The 19310-nt window shown below is 32.9% G+C and overlaps 1 protein-coding gene across 2 annotated transcripts in view; it reads right to left on the bottom strand.

Annotated features, from left to right (window-relative positions):
• The window catches only part of Fs (Follistatin), a 135826-nt gene that overhangs the window by 85332 nt on the left and 31184 nt on the right, over nt 1-19310 (bottom strand). For both annotated transcript variants that reach the window (XM_077437691.1, XM_077437693.1), the window contains exon 2: nt 16633-16942. In XM_077437691.1, coding sequence (XP_077293817.1) covers nt 16633-16765 — 133 coding nt within the window. In that variant the 5' untranslated portion in view covers nt 16766-16942. The remainder of the gene's footprint in view (nt 1-16632; nt 16943-19310) is intronic.

Raw genomic sequence — 19310 nt, 5'->3', positions numbered from 1 at the left:
AAACTCGCAAGAAAGATACTTCCAACTCAATTTTAATAATTGCATCTGTGCACATCGAAAGGTTACTCGTCATCTGATGTGCAATTTTTCATTCGTGAAGTCGAGAATTGCGGTTAAAGCAGCCATCCAGTTAATCTGTGGTTCAATCTGTCTGGCGCTTTTCGATCGTTTGCACCAAACCCGCAGGTATAATACGAGTACTTGTATTTCGTAGTAAAAACAACGCGCTTCAAACTTCAATGAACTTCAAAAGAAAACATAAAAGTTAATTGAAGAGAAATTCTTACCTCGTAAGCATCACTGCTATAAAGATAATAAACGAAAAAAATTCGAGGAATGTTAAACCTCTCGGTACTCTCTCGAGGTGCATCGCGGACATCCTGAGGGAAGTACTTGCTTGCGCCGCCAGACATACGCTGCTTCTTTCTACTTCTTTTTTAACTTATTTTTTTTTGTTCTTCTCGAATAAAGTACGTCTGGCAGTGCAGGTTGTTCCGGTGCATCGTGTCGAAGAAAGTATGTAAGCCCTCGACCTTTAAACGCGAAAGCGAACCAAGTCCGGAAACTTGGAACCCAGGAGTAAGGATAACATCAAAGCTTGATTGAACCAGATCAAGATAACGATCGAATTTATGCAGCAAACAAGTCAACTGAAGTCTACATATGTAGCTTCTTCGAGCTTGTACTTCTATGTAAATATTCAGTGAATTTTTCCCTACAAAATCATATCCCACTTATTAACCAAGATTTTAAACTAAATAAATGGTATTAGTGACCAATATTTGTAAAAAAAAAACATAATATTTTGAATACATTGATGATAGAAAATAAGTACACTATACTGAGGTATGAATATTAGAGTAGTTCTCAATATATCGAAATTCTACTGAACAATCTATTCGTTCGTTAATAAGGCGATGACTTCATGTTGAGGCTTTTTGATACGGCTTTAAAATATATACATTTAACATTATCGAATGGATAATGTATAATAATAAGTAAGCCGAAATTTGGAACAAAAAATGATGCTAAATTTTTGTCTAAAATGAAAGAAATGCACACTTTGAATCTATTTGAAAAAGTTTGTAGCCGATTAATTGTAACGTAAAAAATATGTAAAATTTAAAATTAACCTAGAGATCAATAGTTCATAAGCTTGGACTCAATATATGATTTAAAAATGAAGACAGCCTGTAATTACTGAAATTTTCATAAATTTACATATCCCCGATGTATTGATTCGAAGATTACCAAAATTTCGGATTTGTTATTTTCGTAACAATGCTAAGAATTCGTATAAATAAAACAGCATTGAATCCCATTGAACACCATAATATAATACAAAGAGGAAATTCTTCAAGGGTCTTACAATCCCACGTGTAGGTACGCCTAAATAGAAAATGAAAAGATTTATACTTCACACGAATATTCAAACTCCGTCCATAATTTTCCTCAAACAGAGGAAAATTCTCCGTCCATTTCTGTATATTCTTTCTCTCTTACTTTTTTTTTTTAGATGCATTATAAAAAAATCACATTATATAAATATGTATGTATATACATACAAACCTGTGGTCAAAAGAGTGAATATAAGAAATGCCTAATCATCCCGAAAGCTCAGTATATGTTTGCAGATTAAGCGAGATAAGACTTTCCCACGAAAGACCTAGTGGAAAACTTGCATCTTAGTCAATTTCAAAATTTAGATATAAAAATAATACAAAATAAATCCCTAAAAATAATTTATAATACACCCATATATACTAACCTGAAAAAACGGCATGCCATATATAATATTCCGTCTGTTACAGACATTACTAACAAACTAACCAGTAGATTCTATGACAGAATCACTAATAACCATACTAACACACTTGTGAAGAGTCTCGGTGATTACAACAAAATGTATCTACCCTTCAGGTATAACACACAGATTACCTAAGCACAATCTACTTTAGATCGCCGACTTTAGAGAGTCTTTAATTAATATTATGTATTAGATGTATTATGAGCATTTATAAGAATTTTAATTAGGTTTTTGAGCCGTTTTTCCTATTATGCTGCACATTAACATTAGAATAATATAATACTATGATTACTAACAAAATTAAATTTAAATTGTAAAATAGAAAATGATCGGCAGATCAATAGCTATTAAAATATATTTAAGATGAATTGTGCACATAATTCAGTAATAATAAAAAGCATTTAAAAATCAAAATTCGATGGAATTTTAATTTTACATTTCTTTGAGATGACGTGTTTTCCACTAGGTTCGAAATTCGCATATTCCACTCCAGTCTAATACCTATATGTATGTATGTATTCAACATCCCAGATCTGAATGGCGACCGATAGGAGAGAATATGCGCGCACGCACCGGCACGCAGAATTAGCGGAATTAGCATAGCGCGCGTTCGTTATCCGGATAGGTAGAGAGGGAGATAACGAGAGTCCGATAACGGCCGCTCGTTATCCGGCTGTGATCGCCATTGTAGGGCCGATCGTTCCAGTCTGGTGGCCGCGGTTAACGGCCTCAGATGCACCGGTTCCCGTTACCGGCACCGAGTCAAGCAACGTCGCCCGAGACCACCACCCACATGGGTCGGAAATCATCCCCCGAGGATCATCAGCCGCTACGACGCGGAAGTGATCCTTATAATTCAGTCGGTTAGAAATATGAGTCGAGTATTTTATCTACATATGTACATATGTAGTCTATCTAATGTATACTCGACCAGTAGTCTATCTAATGTATTAAGCCAGCAGCATGGCTCGGTCGTTAAGCTTCTGCCTAACACCGAGAGGGGCCGGGTTCGATCCCATGAGTTGACCTCGATTGAAAATAATTTTTCCGAGTATATCTGTAGTGCTGCTGGTCAGACCTAGATATTTGTGCTCCTGGTCGATCGTTTCCTATCAGAGTTTGCCAATTTTCTCTGATTTCATTGTTGAAACGGTTTCCGATTAAAAATTGGCTAAAATCCTTTCTACCTACTATGTCACCACTATTTGAGTATGATTAATGTACAATAAAATTTATGTAAAATTCATAGATGTCGCGTTAATTTTTGAGTTTTCAGTGTCTCGTAATTCAGCGACTTGTATAATAAAAATACTGTATTGTTTTTAATTGGCCAGGAAGGCGCATTGAGTTTACCTGTAAGGCCTACCTGGTATAAAATGTAATAAAATAATAATAATACCTGTATATAAGAGCCGTTATATTTGAAATTGGCGGAAGTGCAATTTTCAGTTCCAAAAACACTATTTCTGTTTGACTTAATTCATAAATTGTTATCACTTCTTTTAATAGCTCACTGATAAGTCTAGTGACGGATCCAGGAATTTTTCAATGGGGGTCGACATTAAAAAAATTCGGATGTGATCAACCCATGACTTTATCTATGTATTTGAGGAATATAATAAAGTCACAAAACAAAATTCGATATTGAACTGTAGAGACACATTCAAACATACCGGCAACGTTGTGAAATACTAATTGCTATGACAGCATTTTCGATACAAATTGAGCGCAAATGTATGGCAGATTTTGTTCAAATTTTTTTTACTACTTAAAAAATCTATCAGTATTATACACATTAAATATCAAGAAAATAAAAATAATTTAAAAGGTCAAAATAAAATAATGAAATATTGTTTAAAAAAGAAACACTACTTCCGGTTTATGAATTCTAACCAAAACCTTATCAGCTCTAAGTTAGTACATAAAGAATACAAATATACATTTTCAGTTTGATATGTTCAGGGGTGTGAACAGAATAGCGGCCACAACATTTTTGACCTTTCCAAGAGGAAGAAATTCCACTTCCGGTTTATTAAATCTAGTGATTTTTTTACATTGATACAAAAATTACACTTGAATTTTTTCGTGAAGAGCACACATGTTTAAGGGGTCGAAAAAAATAGTGGAAGAAAAATCGAAAAAGAGTAAACTGCCACTTCTACATAGTTGACGCATGCTTACCAAATTTTATACATAACTTGATATTAAGCTAAAACTTGTAGATATGACATTTCAGTTCAATAAACCAAAAGGTTTCTGAGAAAAACATAAAAAAACCTTGGTTCTCTAGAGTAAAAGTACTACTTCCGGTTCAGGTAAAAATATTTAAAAAATATTAGAGAATAAAATCTATAATTTCTATTACATATAAAAAAAATTCAGTCCGATTCAGTTTGCGGTTTGGGAGATAATTGAATTCAAAAACTTAAAAAAAAAGAGGACAACTACATATGTATGTATGTTATAAGGGGAGGTAACATTTCCAGTTAACTTAAAAATTTGAAAAAAAAATTATCGCCACTGAATAGTGGCGCAGTTTCGAGAAATCCTAATTTTCAAAGGCACTCAAGAAGAACTTACCAATTGGAATTCCACAAAAACGGATTTACACCTTCGGATAACATAAAAATACCCCTTGGCACTTTTTTGTGTAATTATATTGTGTTAGTTCTTCTTGAGTATCCGTGAAAGTTTGGATGTCTCGAGAGTGCAGCACTCTCGAGTGAATTTATCCGATCACCAAATAAAATCATAATTTCACTATGAGAAAAAGATTTTATACATAATGAATATACATATATGTACATATGCTTATGTATTTTCATACATATGTACATACATACATATATAACGATTGATAAAGAAAAATTGGTACTTCCCCAGACGAGTGTTCATTATTGTCAACAATTTTCTCACAACAATGCTCCAAGCAGTTAGTGGATTTTTTTGTGTGCCAATTGTATACAAGAAAAATATTTACACAATTGAATATCACAGACAAGGTAATCGCATGCATCTGCGCGCCTAGCCCAAGTGCCACATATTTAGGATTTCAAACGCGAAACGCTCAAAGGACACCAATTCCGGAAAAACCGGTAGAATTGGCGTTGTTTCGTCACCGTTTTTAATAACAGGAAAAGAGTTCCGGAATCGAACGGCGACATATTTCTCCAGCGCTATCTCGACTCGCATAATATATATCCATATCATACACGCTCGTTCGTGACCGTCGAGAATCTCGCGAAATTTTACGACATTCGAGTGTACGTACATTTGAAATTCTAAACGAGAGAGACACATCTCGAAACATTTGCATGCAACATTTTTAGACACCAGCCTAACTAGAATTCGTATGCAAAAAAGAACACTCGTCGACGTTCGTTTACGCTAGGATGAACCGAAGAACGGATGCCCGCTCCGCGTACAATGTATGCAATTCGAACACGACACGAAGCATCTGAGATTCTGCTTTATATGACGATCATTTGAAAAAAAATTTGAAGTGGGTGAGCTTCTAAACTTCGATCGACGAGGCAACATGGGCTTAATCACCAGTGTGGCTTAATGGTATGTGTGTATGTTTAGCACTAAGTGACCAGTGGGTTCGATCCGCCATCCTTCTGGTTAGATTTGGGGGTATTTGTGACTCCAAATCGCGTTTCTTATCAGAGTTTGCCAATTTTATCTGATCATTGTTGAAACGGTTCCTAAAAATTGGCAAAAAATCATCTTTCCTGTTGTCACAAATCTTCTGTATTTATTGTATGTACAATTTGTAAAAATTATGTTCAAATCTAAAATCCATAGATGTCTCAATGGATTAATTCTGTAATTAATTAATTAATTAATTGTTATTTCATGTTCTTAAGCTTCTGGAAATACAGTGATTTATGTAGTAATAAAATGCTGCATTGTTTGTAATTAATTATCCAGGAAGGCGCATTGGGGTCTTTCTGTCAAGCTTTCCTGGTATTTATTTATCTAATCACAGAATCAATGAGTCAACTTGAAGTATTTTTAAAAATTGAAAAACAGTGACAAAAAGTTATTAAGTAATAAAAAGAGTCACATTTAATGTTAGGAACAACAGCGACAAAAACATCTGATTGTAATCACCTTTCGTTTATTATTCAAAAATTCAGTTCACGCGATTATATGTATGTTTAATTTGCATGTATAGATATTCAAAGTAATAAGTATATCTAAGCAATTAAGTGTTTCCCATCAACTTTTAAGTGTTTTAAGTTTAAGAAATTGACTGTGCGTCGTCGAGTTCTTAAACATAATGATTAAAAGCAAATCATTTTGGCAACAAGTTTCCCTAATTGAGTGATTATCTACGAGCTAAAAGATTGCCTTATTTGTAACAGTATAATAATGAAAGCTACAAATATAGATGAAGTATTACAATAATAGTTAACCAGAAGAAATCACTTTCAATAGAAGTTTAAATATATAATATTTAAATATACCGATGCACACTGGTCCAAAAAAAAATAGTTAGATTTAGTATATGGAACGAAAGCTAACGACTGATTTTCATCAACATATATTAATCATATTATAATGGCGTCCGCAATTAATAACTATGGTAATAATAACACGTAATAAATAGTTTAAGATATATTTTACGTTTTATTATCCGCTTTGCTCTGCTACAAAATTTGACTATTTTATTCGAATAGGCTAAAACTCACAATCATTACTAATTTAAGCTCACTGATTACGAATATGATGCATTTTTTATTAATTTAATTTATTTTAAATTTTTTTCATTTTAAACCAAACTTTCTAAACGAGAGCGTAAGGACTTTCAAAACAGATAAATCTGACCCGTTCCACATTGTCAATTTTGTGATGCTGTTGACTCGATTACAGATGCAGTTAAGCGCATTTTAATTATACTATAAAAAAATTAAGCAAACTCTTGAGATGGCATCGACCCAAGATTTTTTTCTGTGATGATTTTGGCGAAAACCACTTAATTCTACCTATTTTCATAAACGTACCAGAGTGCGACGGCTAGTATCATTTCGAACAACTTCCAAGGGTTTCAAAAATTAATATGTACATATTTACGATCCAACATCATTTCTCTATACAAATGTAAGTTTATGTAAGAATGCAAAAAATAAAAGCCAATAATCCTTAATTGCCACACAAATTTACAAAATACACATACTTATGTAGGTGTAAATAGTACAAGAATCAATGAGAACAACTTGATTTACAAACATCTCACTTGAGACAAAGTCACTAAATAGAGACGACTGGGAAGAGGAGGCAACTTACAAATATTCCAAATATTTTGGAATATTATTTGGTGACCGGAAAAATGCACTCTCGAGAAATTCAAACTTTCAAAGATGCTCAAGGAGAACTAACGCAATAGAATTCCACAAAAAAGCGTGAAGAGGTATTATTGTTGTATGTTATCTGAGGCTGCTTAACTTTTTTCGTAGAATTCTATTGCGGAAGTTCTTTTTGAACTCCTTTGAAAATTAGAACTACTTGAAACTGCGCCACTATTCAGTGCAATTTATTTATTTTTCCGGGAACCGAATTATTTTGCACCACTGTTGCTGTTGTTTCAATTTGGGAACTAAAGGATTAGAGCACGGCCACGCCGGGTGACTTTGTTGCGCGACCAGATCAAATGTATGCAGTATATGGAACGTGCCACACTAAGAAAGTCACTAGTTGCCCAAGTCGTAGAGTCACCCGACCTGCGAGATCAGTTGCCGGCGTTGAGGCTAGTCATGGTGATTTCATTACACATGAAACTGCGATCCCTCAAAATGTATAGCGTTGTATCGAGGGGTTCCATACTTAATGATTAATTGCCGATGACTACATATTGAAAGAAAATAGGTATTATTAAATCTCATAGGTATTAGTGAGCAGATTTTTGGTCGCTTCTGGTTGCCCTAGCTGGGTGACCAAGATTGATCACGACCAACTTATGTACGTTTGGGGAACAAATCATTGACAAAGTCGCTAGCAAGTCACCCGGTGTGGCCCAGCTCTTAGCGAAATTAGACGAAAAGTTGACGTCGTGTTTCCAAGAATAATAAGAAATACATATACATATGAAATCATATCATATTCATAACAATTTGTTCAAAAAACACCTAGATAAAAATATAAAAAAAAAGATCAGAAGAGAAGAAGAAGGCAACAAGTTGCTCAGCAACATGTCCCATATGAAATTGGGTCACTTAAAATGTAAAAAAAATGTAATGTAAAGTGTGGTCTGACATATAGCGATATTTGAATGTGTACAGGGTGTGCAAAAAGTGGTTCACAAGCAATGCGAATCCGAAATGGTGGGTCATTAACGAACGGTCATGGTCTGCGGATTCCGACTGCTCGTCGACCTTACAATTTATGTCGATTTTCACGAGGCATAAATAACGCATGATCATTATACGTAAAAATAATGGCCATAATCGTGACATTGTTATGACTGCGGGTTATGGTCGGAAAATGTCGCCACTTGCCGTCGCGCGCGCGGAAGAGAATTTTTAAAATGTTCTTTCTTTGTCAACGATTTTTCACAATTTTATATGCACTTGTAAAGAAAAACTATACAGCTTGTAAATGAGTTACTGATATGTATGCATAATCGACGTTTGACTGTACATATGTACTGTTTATCACCACCTGTACTTATGCATATGATTAAATGTTGAAATTTTTTTTGGCTTGGTTCTTTTAGCCAAAACTACATTCAATGTATACGAAGTCCTCATTTAATAATCAAAAGTTTCAAATCTGCAACTAATTTACTTATTTTTTTGATTTTTTAATGCTTTTTATTGTTACGAAATTATGTTCAAAATACATCTTATATCTATTTTAATAGCTACTGATCTACTGATCATTTCATATTTTATAATTTTAATTTAATTTTGTTAGTAATCATAATATTATATTATTCTAATGTTAATGTACAGCATAATAGGAAAAAGAGCTCAAAAACTATTAATTTTTTTCTTATTTGATCAATTTACTCAATTCTCAAATTAAAACTCAAATAAGTTTTGCTGGGATGTTTTAGATGAAAAATATATTGAATTTAAAAGCATCATGTGTATGCATCTAAGTTTTTAAATTTATATTTATTTATATATTTGTATATAAAAAAGTACACTTTTGTGCGATGATTTCACCGAATTTTATATATAGTAACTATCTAACGATTTTGGATTGCAATTTACCGTCAAATTACATAAACCGGTAAACGGTAAAAAAATCCTAATACCGGTAAACCGGTATTTACCGGTAAATGAAAAATCGTAGATTTTAGCTGTATGTGGTTACTTTTCCTAAAAGCACTAACCTTGATTGAATTGTAAGTAATAACAAATAAATCTAATTTGAATAATGTCACATACATAAATGTATTAAAATAAATTCGGAATAATAAATCATTTTTATTTTTATTGTAAACCAATCATATTTATTAATTTATAGTTTAAACTATTTGAAAGTTTCAATCACAATTGTCACGACCATCTGATCGCATTTATTACGATTTGGTTAATCTGTATTGCCAGTGAATTTATCAATTGCCACATTTAATCCTGAAAATAAACAAATTCCAAACAACCTATTCCACAATACGTAATTTCCATCGATTTTTAATGTAATATTATGCCTGTATATGTATTTCATTCGCGATCAAATAGTTGACGTTAAATACCGGTAAATTTTAAAATCTACCGATGAAGAAACTTAAGCGATTTACCGGTTAACCGCTATACCGGTATTGCAATTCTTAGCTCCCATACAAAATCGCCCGAGGAACGCCAGGTAAGTGGGAGTTTGTCCGTTATTCAATTTCACATATTTTAGATATCAATATTGAATAAATAAATTTGGTATACTATTATCACGGAGCCCTAATTTAACCGTATAAGGGTTTTGGAAGGGCTAAAAGGCCCTATACAATTTTTTTTTGAAAATTTTAAACACCGGACAGCACTGGCTAGTATATATGTATTAGAATTTCAAATTTAATAAAAATTGGAACTGCCCGGCGTTGCTTGAATCGGTAAAAGTTTTATAATCTACTGTGTGTGTGTGTATAAGTTAAAGTGCCATGAGATATTAAAACAAAGTTGGTAGTTCTAAATTTATTGTGAACTGTTGATTTATACAGCAGATGAATGACCATTAATTTTTATATGTACTGTTATGTAACTCGCTTATCAATGTAGTCGACTAACCAGTAGGGATAAGACCTCACCATTGATTTGTGGCACACCTAATTTAATAAGTAGAACCATTGATTTGTGGCACAACTAATTTAATAAGTAACACCATTGATTTATAGCACACCTTAAACACTGATTAACCAAAATTGTACGACACGTGTCTTCAACACTTCATTGTTTTAAAGAAGAGTATATAAACTCATTACTATTAGAAATTAATTTTGCCATCATCGTCGACTCCAAGAGTGTTTGTCATCACCATCGAGACTCCGAGAGTAGCAGTCAACACATCAGCAGCAGAACAAAGTTAAATAGTGAAGCAAAGTTAAAGTAAAAGAGTTCTACGTATCTCATTTAAATTCTCCATTCCATAATAAAATTCCACCAATAAGATAAATGTAAAGTGATAATAATAATAAATACATCTTGGTTAGTTAACCAAGTAGTTTTAAAAAAAAAAGAAAATTATTTAATCTTTCATTAGAACGTAACAGTAGGTATATATGTACATAGGTATAGCAGATGAAGCACCTTGAAATTTTGGGTCGAAGAATAAATAATCAATTCAATTTGTTTTCATTTGAAGTGTAATATTATACAGAAATCTAATCGAATAATCATATCAATGATGCAACAGGTTAGTCATTTTATTATGCAACGCAAGTGCACGACGATCAAACAAGCAATTTATAAGTATAATTAAATTTATCCGTCAAGCGATCTGCCGAGTGCATCATCAACGCCAGCAGACGAAAGATCGTTTAGATTCAGACGATAGCAAAGATAATGATACAAAAAACACACACGTACATACAGGTTATTCTAATCCGAAAAACGGAATATGCAAACTTTGTGAATTGCGCGAATCCTCGGCAGGTGCATTCGGATGTTTATTTTCGGACAGCCGAGGAAGTCAAAGGAAAAGTCTAATATTGGAAACGGGCAGTGGTTTATTATAAACAATCGCAGCGGCTATTTTGAATAGACACGGGAAATTGCGCAATAAACTTGGATGCTCTTTGAGAATGCAGATGGCCCGGTGTGTTTGGACGGATGATCGAAGATGGTCCGAGAGAGAGAGAGCACTCTCCGACACCCACACAGCAGCATCCGAAAGAGTATTTTCATTGACGGTGATCTATATTTAGAGTGCGTGTAAAATGAAGGATAGGTTGGATTCGTTGAAAGGTTTCCCGGGATGCGGGATAGAAGCCTCTTAAAATGTGTCACGGTGCCTTCAGAATTCGAGGTCGTCGAAAAAGATGTAAAAAAGAAGAAAGTTGCGAGACGATGGCAGAGGGGCCCACTTCCTGTCTGGGCTTCTCGAAAGTTTCAAATTTTGGGTTTTTGCTGTGTCGGATTGACTCCAATGAGAAAATCTGGGAATACTCTCTACCCTAGGGCTGCTATACGTCCCGGTCTTGAGGTTTGTCCCAGTGTCCCTGTCCGAGAGTCATTTATCCCGGTCGATTTACCCCCGCCTGTCTTGTCGATAGACATCTGTAGTTTTAAATGTTTTTCAATATATACAGCAAGGAATGAAAAACTTAAATATTTCTGCGAGTCTGCTGCTATCTCATTAAGAAGTAGGTGTTTATTGCCCCTTCCAGAAATTGAAAGAATAGTAAGGATTTGGGAGCCGTTGAAAATTTTTTTCTTAGAAAAAGAAAATCCTCCAAAAGTGATAACGGATATTTTACAAATCCATTATCAGAACTTTATATCTTGTTTTTCTCAGAAATCTTTTGGTTTATTGAACTGAAATTTCATATCTAGAAGTTTAAGCTTAATAACAAGTTATATTTAAAATTTGTTAAGCATCCGTCAACTGGAAGTGGCAGTTTACTCTTGTTCAATTTTTCTTTCAATATTTTTTCGACCTCTTAAACATGTGTGCTCTTCACGAAAAAATTCTAGTATAATTTTTGATATTTAATTGGTATTGGTATTATCTATATTTATTTTCAATTACTTTTGGTTTTAAATTACTAATTTTTAATTATTTTAATAATAAATTAATTATAAATTTAATAATATAGTAATTATAAATGTAATAATAAATTAATTATAATTTAAAGAAATTAGAAATGTAATAATAAATTAATTATAATTTAAAGAAATTATAAATGTAATAATAAATTAATTATAATTTAAAGTAATTATAAATTATTTGGTATGAAAAAGTTGTAGTTTTGTACTGATTGGTATAATATATCTAATTGGTAATAATATAATATGGTAAAAGTGGCGGAAGTCCAATTTTCAGTTCCAAAAGCACTATTACTGTTTGACTTAATTCACAAATAATTATCACTTTTTTAATTCAGAATAAACGTATTACAGGCCACAAGTATTTTTAAATATTGTTAATCGCAAAACATTATATTTAATGTTTTGCGAAATATTTCTCGAAATGAAGAAAACTTTCAAATATAACGGCTCATATATTAATGATAAATAACAAGCTTTTCCTAGAAGAAATGCTGGAATCCCAGTCCACTCCTGTACATATATTGTAAGAGCAGACGAATATTAATGATGTTAATGATATGACAAAAAAAAATGTTATTACGCAAAACATTAGAATACCTATCATTTACATGCATGTGTATATACAAACAAAAAAACATAATCAATGTTTAATGTGATCAAAATTGACGAATTCAATTTTATTCAAATGGAATTCAAAGTATGTATATGTACCTACATGCATATGTACATAGGTATGTGACCAATGCTCATCAAGATGATTTAATTAATGTTTTGCGTGATTAATACTTAATGCGATCAAAATGTAACGAATCAATACGATCGATATTCATTATAATGGGATTAAAATATTGTGCAATTAATATTTATGGGATCAAATTTTAGTGTGATCAGCATTCAATATCTGCCCCTTCACCTGACCTTTCCACGTGTTTTTTTTATTTTTATTTATGGTGGTATGGAGGAGGTAAAATCAAATCCAACAATTAGAAACACTGGGAAGAGTGAAGGCGAATTTCCGAAAACGGCTCCAAAAGTGTATTCTTGAAAACGGTCATCAATTGAGTGATATAATTCTTCCCACATATACATTTCAAATTGGCACACTTTTCCCTTTATTTTTACGTTAATAAATATTTTTTGCTAAATAAATTAAACGTAGTACCGTTTAATGTATAACCATCTGTTATTTATGGACCATTCTGAACATGTAGTTGAATGCAACCAACATTAAAGGAAGGTATTTAATCTTTAATGACATCGATATTTTATTACAACTAATATACGGTGTGTATGTAAATCTTTAAAAGGGTTCAACATTCACCGTGATCAGAATATTTTATGATCAACATCGAGTGTGGATACACAGTAAATTTACTTAAAATGACATTAAATTAAAACCAGTGTTTTACTTCGTTGCACTTTTATGTGATCAGCATTGCATACAAAGTTTAAAACGATCGATCTATGTATACAAATACTATGTGTATTTAATCGATCTACCCCTATACATATTGGAAACGAAGTAAAATTGTGATCAATAACACTAGAAAAATTGAAAATTAAAACCAATGTTTGTCAACGTGGTTTAGTATAAAATTGACCCAATACATACATGCATGTGGAATAATATTCATAATATACCTATTCTTGAATTAAAAATAAGAGATAATGAGAGACTATAATACAAATTTTATAAGATATAGGATGAAAAAGAAAAAGTTATAGGCGTTTAAATAAATAAAATCTGACAAAACGAGTGGGGGGCGAAAAGTCAAACAAACAAAGCTACTGGCTGTCATCGTGTCCAAAGTTTTTAGATTCTTAAACGTGTTCATTACCATTATTTTTCACCATCTAACTAGCGGAAGCAATTTTAATTTCTATCGGTGACCAAACCGCGTAAAATGGCAAAGTTTCAAACCGATCGGAAAAATATAGGAATAATGTCAGGCGAAGTGAAACTAAGGATAACTGTGTAGAAAAAGTAAATTTTTGACTCTAAAATTAGCTAGATAAATAATTATACGTATTTTTAATCAAAAAAAAATGATAGTATATAGAAAAAATATCTGACTATTGATTCCAATACTCACTTTTGGCACAGCAATACTAGTTTTTGAGTTAAAGATTGAGCAAAAGCCAACAATCTGTAAAAATTGCACATTTTTTAAACGCTCATATCTCACAAATTAGAGGTATCCAACAAAAATCATTGTCATATTCGAATTCAACGAGTCAAGCTTAGTAAAGATCGATTAGTCTCCGCTCCGGTAAGTGAAAAGCGTGGTTTTTTGTTTCTCAATGTAATTTTCGCCGAATAAAAAACGTAATTTGTTAAGTCCAAGTATACAAATATAATGTAATACGGTCAATGATCATTTTAGATATCATATAATATACATTCAATTGATTTGATTCAACTTTAATGAGTATATGTACATATATATATGTATGTAGGTAGAGCAGAGGGGAACGGCGGGGGCGGGGGGATAAACTGACCTCTAGGTGAAGATAGTGCATTTTTGCAAATTTTGGCCGACGTTTCGGCACGTGCGAGATAATTCGGAAATGTTTACACTTCGGCGGCATCAGACTAAACACATCCCTCATTCAACATAACAACTAGTCGGAATGCAAACTTTTGCATAACCCACGCTAAATACACTTCCATTGTTCGCCGAACGGATAAACAGATTCGATTCGCCGAAACGACAGTGAGCCGCCACAACAATAACGAGAGTCGACCTTTAAGGGTTAACTAAATATATGTACGTATTATATGTATATATGAGCGCTACATATACATAGGTATCCACAAGGTCAAATTTTACGTTCCCTTTCGGTGAACTTGAAAATAAAACCTTATCTGTTGGAGCTGTTAAATGATTTGAGCAGTAAAATCTATAAAATTGATCGTACAACGAAAACTTATTAACCTTTTGAACCGTTGTTTAAAGCCAACTGTGTTAAAGATCAACATTGTTGATTGTATTTTGAATTGCATTTTAAAATACGTCAAGTGTGTGTCTGTAAAAATCCGTATATGTATTTTCTAAAAACGGTAAAAATCTTTCAGGAGATTCAAATGCTTGACTCAACATTGCAGATTGAGTATTTTGTCGTTATTAGGTAAGTAGACATAAATTAAAGTTTATCTGCTATCCCCAAGTGAGGAAAAATATTTGTTTTACAGAGTTGCATATGTTACATATGTATATGTATGCATGATATTTTCCTCCATGGAATTCTTAATGTAATTGGTTGAATAAAAATCACCATAATAATATCAACGTAGCTTTAGAAGTCTAAATATAGGAGCAAATATAATGTGTATTTACGTATCATTGCTAAGTAGGCTGTATCAAATCGTAGAACATAGAAAGTATGCAGAAAATATCAAATATCAAATGAAAATTTCTCAAATTTTCATTTCAAGTTTAAAAAAAAAATCTTTTTTCTATATGAATAAGTTTATTTCATAAAGTCAAGAATGCCTTTTTAAAAAATTTAGCACCATTGGATGTAACATACACATATTTGTATGTATTTGTTTTCAGGACCAAGTATAGACACTTGAGGTGCATCAATTCGAAGTTTCCATGACGACATGTGAACGAGGGACGGGCCTTCGCCCCCAGGGCGCCGCGGGAGAAGTCCCAAGGAGGCGCCGCCGGATTCTGGTATAATTTAATATATAATTTCGAAAGGGACTTTGTATGTATGTAACTATCGTTTACAAACAAGCATCTCAATCTTCATACGCGGTTGAGATTCGCGAAGAGCTACGTCTGGACAGTATTACTACACGGATGTGAGACGTGGACTCTGAAGACCAAGATGATCAGCCGCATCGAAGCTTTTGAGATGTGGGTCTATAGGCGTATGCTGAAGATTCCGTGGACCAAAAAGATATCAAACGAAGCTGTCCTCGGCATGATGGGAAGAGGCAGGAAACTTGTTTCTGTCATCAAGCGGAGAAAGATGGAGTACCTCGGACACATGATACGGGGTCCAAAATACGAATTTCTCCGTTTGATAACCATGGGGAAAATAGAAGGAAAAAAATGGATTGGCAGAAAGAAGTTATCTTGGCTTGAAACATGCACATGTGGACCGATATGAGCGCCGAAGAGTTGTTCCGAGTCGCTGAAGACCGATGCGGATATTTTCAAATAATCGACGAGGTGGTCGCCAACGTCCGGATGCGGACAAGGCATTAACAAGAAGAAGAACTATCGTTGGTTCGTAGAATCCGTGACGTTAAATTTAATAAACCAAAAACAAATGAATGTTCAAATAAATTTCAATAAAACAAAACTATTCAAATAAATTGTTTACTTGGAGATTGGCCATTTTTAAGCGGTTTATATTACAAATACCGAGGCGAAGCCGTGTAAAACCACTAGTATATTATAAATTTAAAGCCAAAATTTCAAACCGTGATGTGCTCAACGGTAACGCTTATTAGTAGTAGGACTTATAGGATCCCAGGATGAAAATAAATTATATCGTATGTCATATTATGTATATAATATGTAGTGCTAGCACAAAAAAAAAAAAACAGATGTAATTGGGCTAATATAATATATGAGTGTGTGTATAATAATGACTTACCGGAAACGTGAGTGATCTGCAGCATGAGGAATAGCAGCAGATGGTAGGCGAAGAAGGCGAATGTGGGGTTGGTTGTGGGGTGGTTGGGGGGCGGGCGGGTGTTGGGTTTGTGATGCCGGCCCGCAGCACTCATCTCGCCAGCTGCCCCCAGGGACTGACGGTGGACCGCGGACCGCGGACCGCGGGTTGAGGGCGCCTGGGGCAGACGCAGGGTCGCACACTAGGCACCGCACAAGGGCGCCGGCGTCTCGGCGCCGCTGCACCACTGCAAGCTCATCTTAAACGATCACTGCACTGCCTCACCTAGCACCTGCAACAGACAACACCAAATTAGTCATCGGAAAAGCTTCGAGAGGAAAATTTTACTTGACATCCAACCCTTATAGTCAGTATCTTTGTTTTGCTTACTAAGTAGGTACATATATGTAGCTTTAAAGTTACTCATATGAAGGAGAAATTAAAAAATCAAATTATTATATTAGCCAGCAGTTTGGCTCGGTGTAAAAAGTAAAACAAAAAGTAAAATATTGATATATAATTGTATTGTACGGCCTCATACTGTATACTGCGCTACAGTCCTCAATGTATTTAGTGGTTTGTGTATTGATAAACTGCAGAAAGTGCAGAATAGAGCAATGCGAGCAATTTTGAACGTGAGGAAACGTAAGAATGTAATAAAAGTATGTTAGATGAATTGAAATGGTTGGACATTAGAAATAGTCTTAAAGTAAGCACTTTATAAGTTTATATATAAGCTAGATAAGAATCTATTACCCAAATATTTTAATAATCATATAGTTAGGAATAGAGGTATACATAATTATAAAACGAGAAATAGGAATAAATAAATTATAGGTAGAGTTAAGAAAGCTACAACTGCAGGAGGTGTTTTTCACAGAGGTGTTCAAATGTATAATGCCCTTCCTGAAGGCATTAGAAGTTCTAATAACATTGCTGCTTTCTTGAAGGGTGTTAATGGATACCTTTGTGGAAGAGGATTTATAATTTTTTGTTGTTATTTTGTGTTATATGTATTAGCAGTTTTTCTATTTGAATAAATAAATAAAATAAAAAAAATAGCACCGAGAGGTTGCCGGGTTCGATCCCGTACTAATCTTTAATACTGCTGGTCAGACTTGGATATTTGTGACTCCAAGTCTATCATTTTGTATCAGAGTTTTCCAATCTGATTTCATTGTTGAAACGGTTCCTGCATTAAATTCACAAAAATCTTCCTACCCGTTATGTCACAAATATCAGAATTTGATTTATGTACAAGCCTAAATGCAGGTATCCGACATGTACCCCCTGGACACATACCCCCAGCCAAAAACTCCCTGGAGATTAACCCCCGTGAAAATAACCCCCGCCATAGATAAAAATTGTTTAAAAATATTAATAAATAATTAATAATTAATAATAAAGTTAACTAATAAATAATAATAAATAAAGTGTGGTAGAGCATATTGAATTTCAATTTATGGTTGTAAATAGAATAAATATCAATTTAAAAGACTTTTAGTCAGCAGTAAGAGTTTGCGTTATGTGGTATTGAAAGTAAATTTTAATATAAGTATATATTATTATTATAACATCGATTCCAAGTATTTCTGCGGTCAAATTTGGATATTCGTGACTCCAAATTAGCGGTTCCAAATCCGAATATTCGAATACCTTCTCATAGTAACATTTTTTTTTTCAATTTATAGCACATTTAGTTTTATTTGATGTACCAGATTACGATTCCCTTAAAATTTTAATAATACCTTGACCTTTTTAAAACTTCACTTAATCTACTATTTTATTCGATATTCAAATATATGTAGTATGTATAAGAATATTTGGAACCCTTACTCCAAAATGAGAGTTTTACAAATTATCTAATTTTATTGCTGAAAAGATTCCCCACAAATTGGTTTCCTGCCCTTTATTTATCAACTATCTGATTGATAATGAAAAAAATTAAAATATTTCTATTTCGTAAGTATGTAAGTTTAAATTTTTTTATACAAGAAAATTAACTATATAATCGTCTGTTCATTCCCAGACTTTCAAAATGTACAATTGTGTTTACGTGTCAATAAAATATGATTATAATATAAACATGTATGTATTAAAATATTATTTAAATATTAAAATTCCAATCGTACTATTGTTTTGTATATAACAAAGCTCATTTTATTGTATAAATGCTTTTAAAGTTAAAAATATTTATTCAATTTCAAACCTCATACAATATTACGTAAAGTATTCATATTATGTTACGTACTTAAATCGATTACATTTAAATAAGTTATGTGGAATTTTTTTTCTAAATTTACATTTACTTCTTTTTTCTTTCTCGAATTAAAATATTGATATTAAAATTTCCAAATATAGCCCAACGAAGATGAAAAATTTCCCCATACAACATGTCATACATACAAAATGAGAAATCGCTATTAAACGCCGAATAAATTTTATATTACAAACCGTAATATATATGTACTATATATAGTAAATATATTGCTTATTTCAAATTTCAAATTCAAATCATAATAATAACTATTATATTCGTACAAAACTAATCTGAATAGCTTAAAGATAAAACAGATATTCATAACTGTAGTCGTCTGTAAAACTTTCACTTTTAGAAAGACAACGAATGAAAATAGTATTGATTTTTTATACAAATCATA

This window comes from Arctopsyche grandis, chromosome 9 (assembly GCF_051622035.1).
Source record: "Arctopsyche grandis isolate Sample6627 chromosome 9, ASM5162203v2, whole genome shotgun sequence".
Classification (NCBI taxonomy): Eukaryota; Metazoa; Arthropoda; class Insecta; order Trichoptera; family Hydropsychidae; genus Arctopsyche; species Arctopsyche grandis.
The sequence above is the reverse complement of the archived record's forward strand: the minus strand, read 5'-3'. Positions and strand labels throughout refer to the sequence as shown.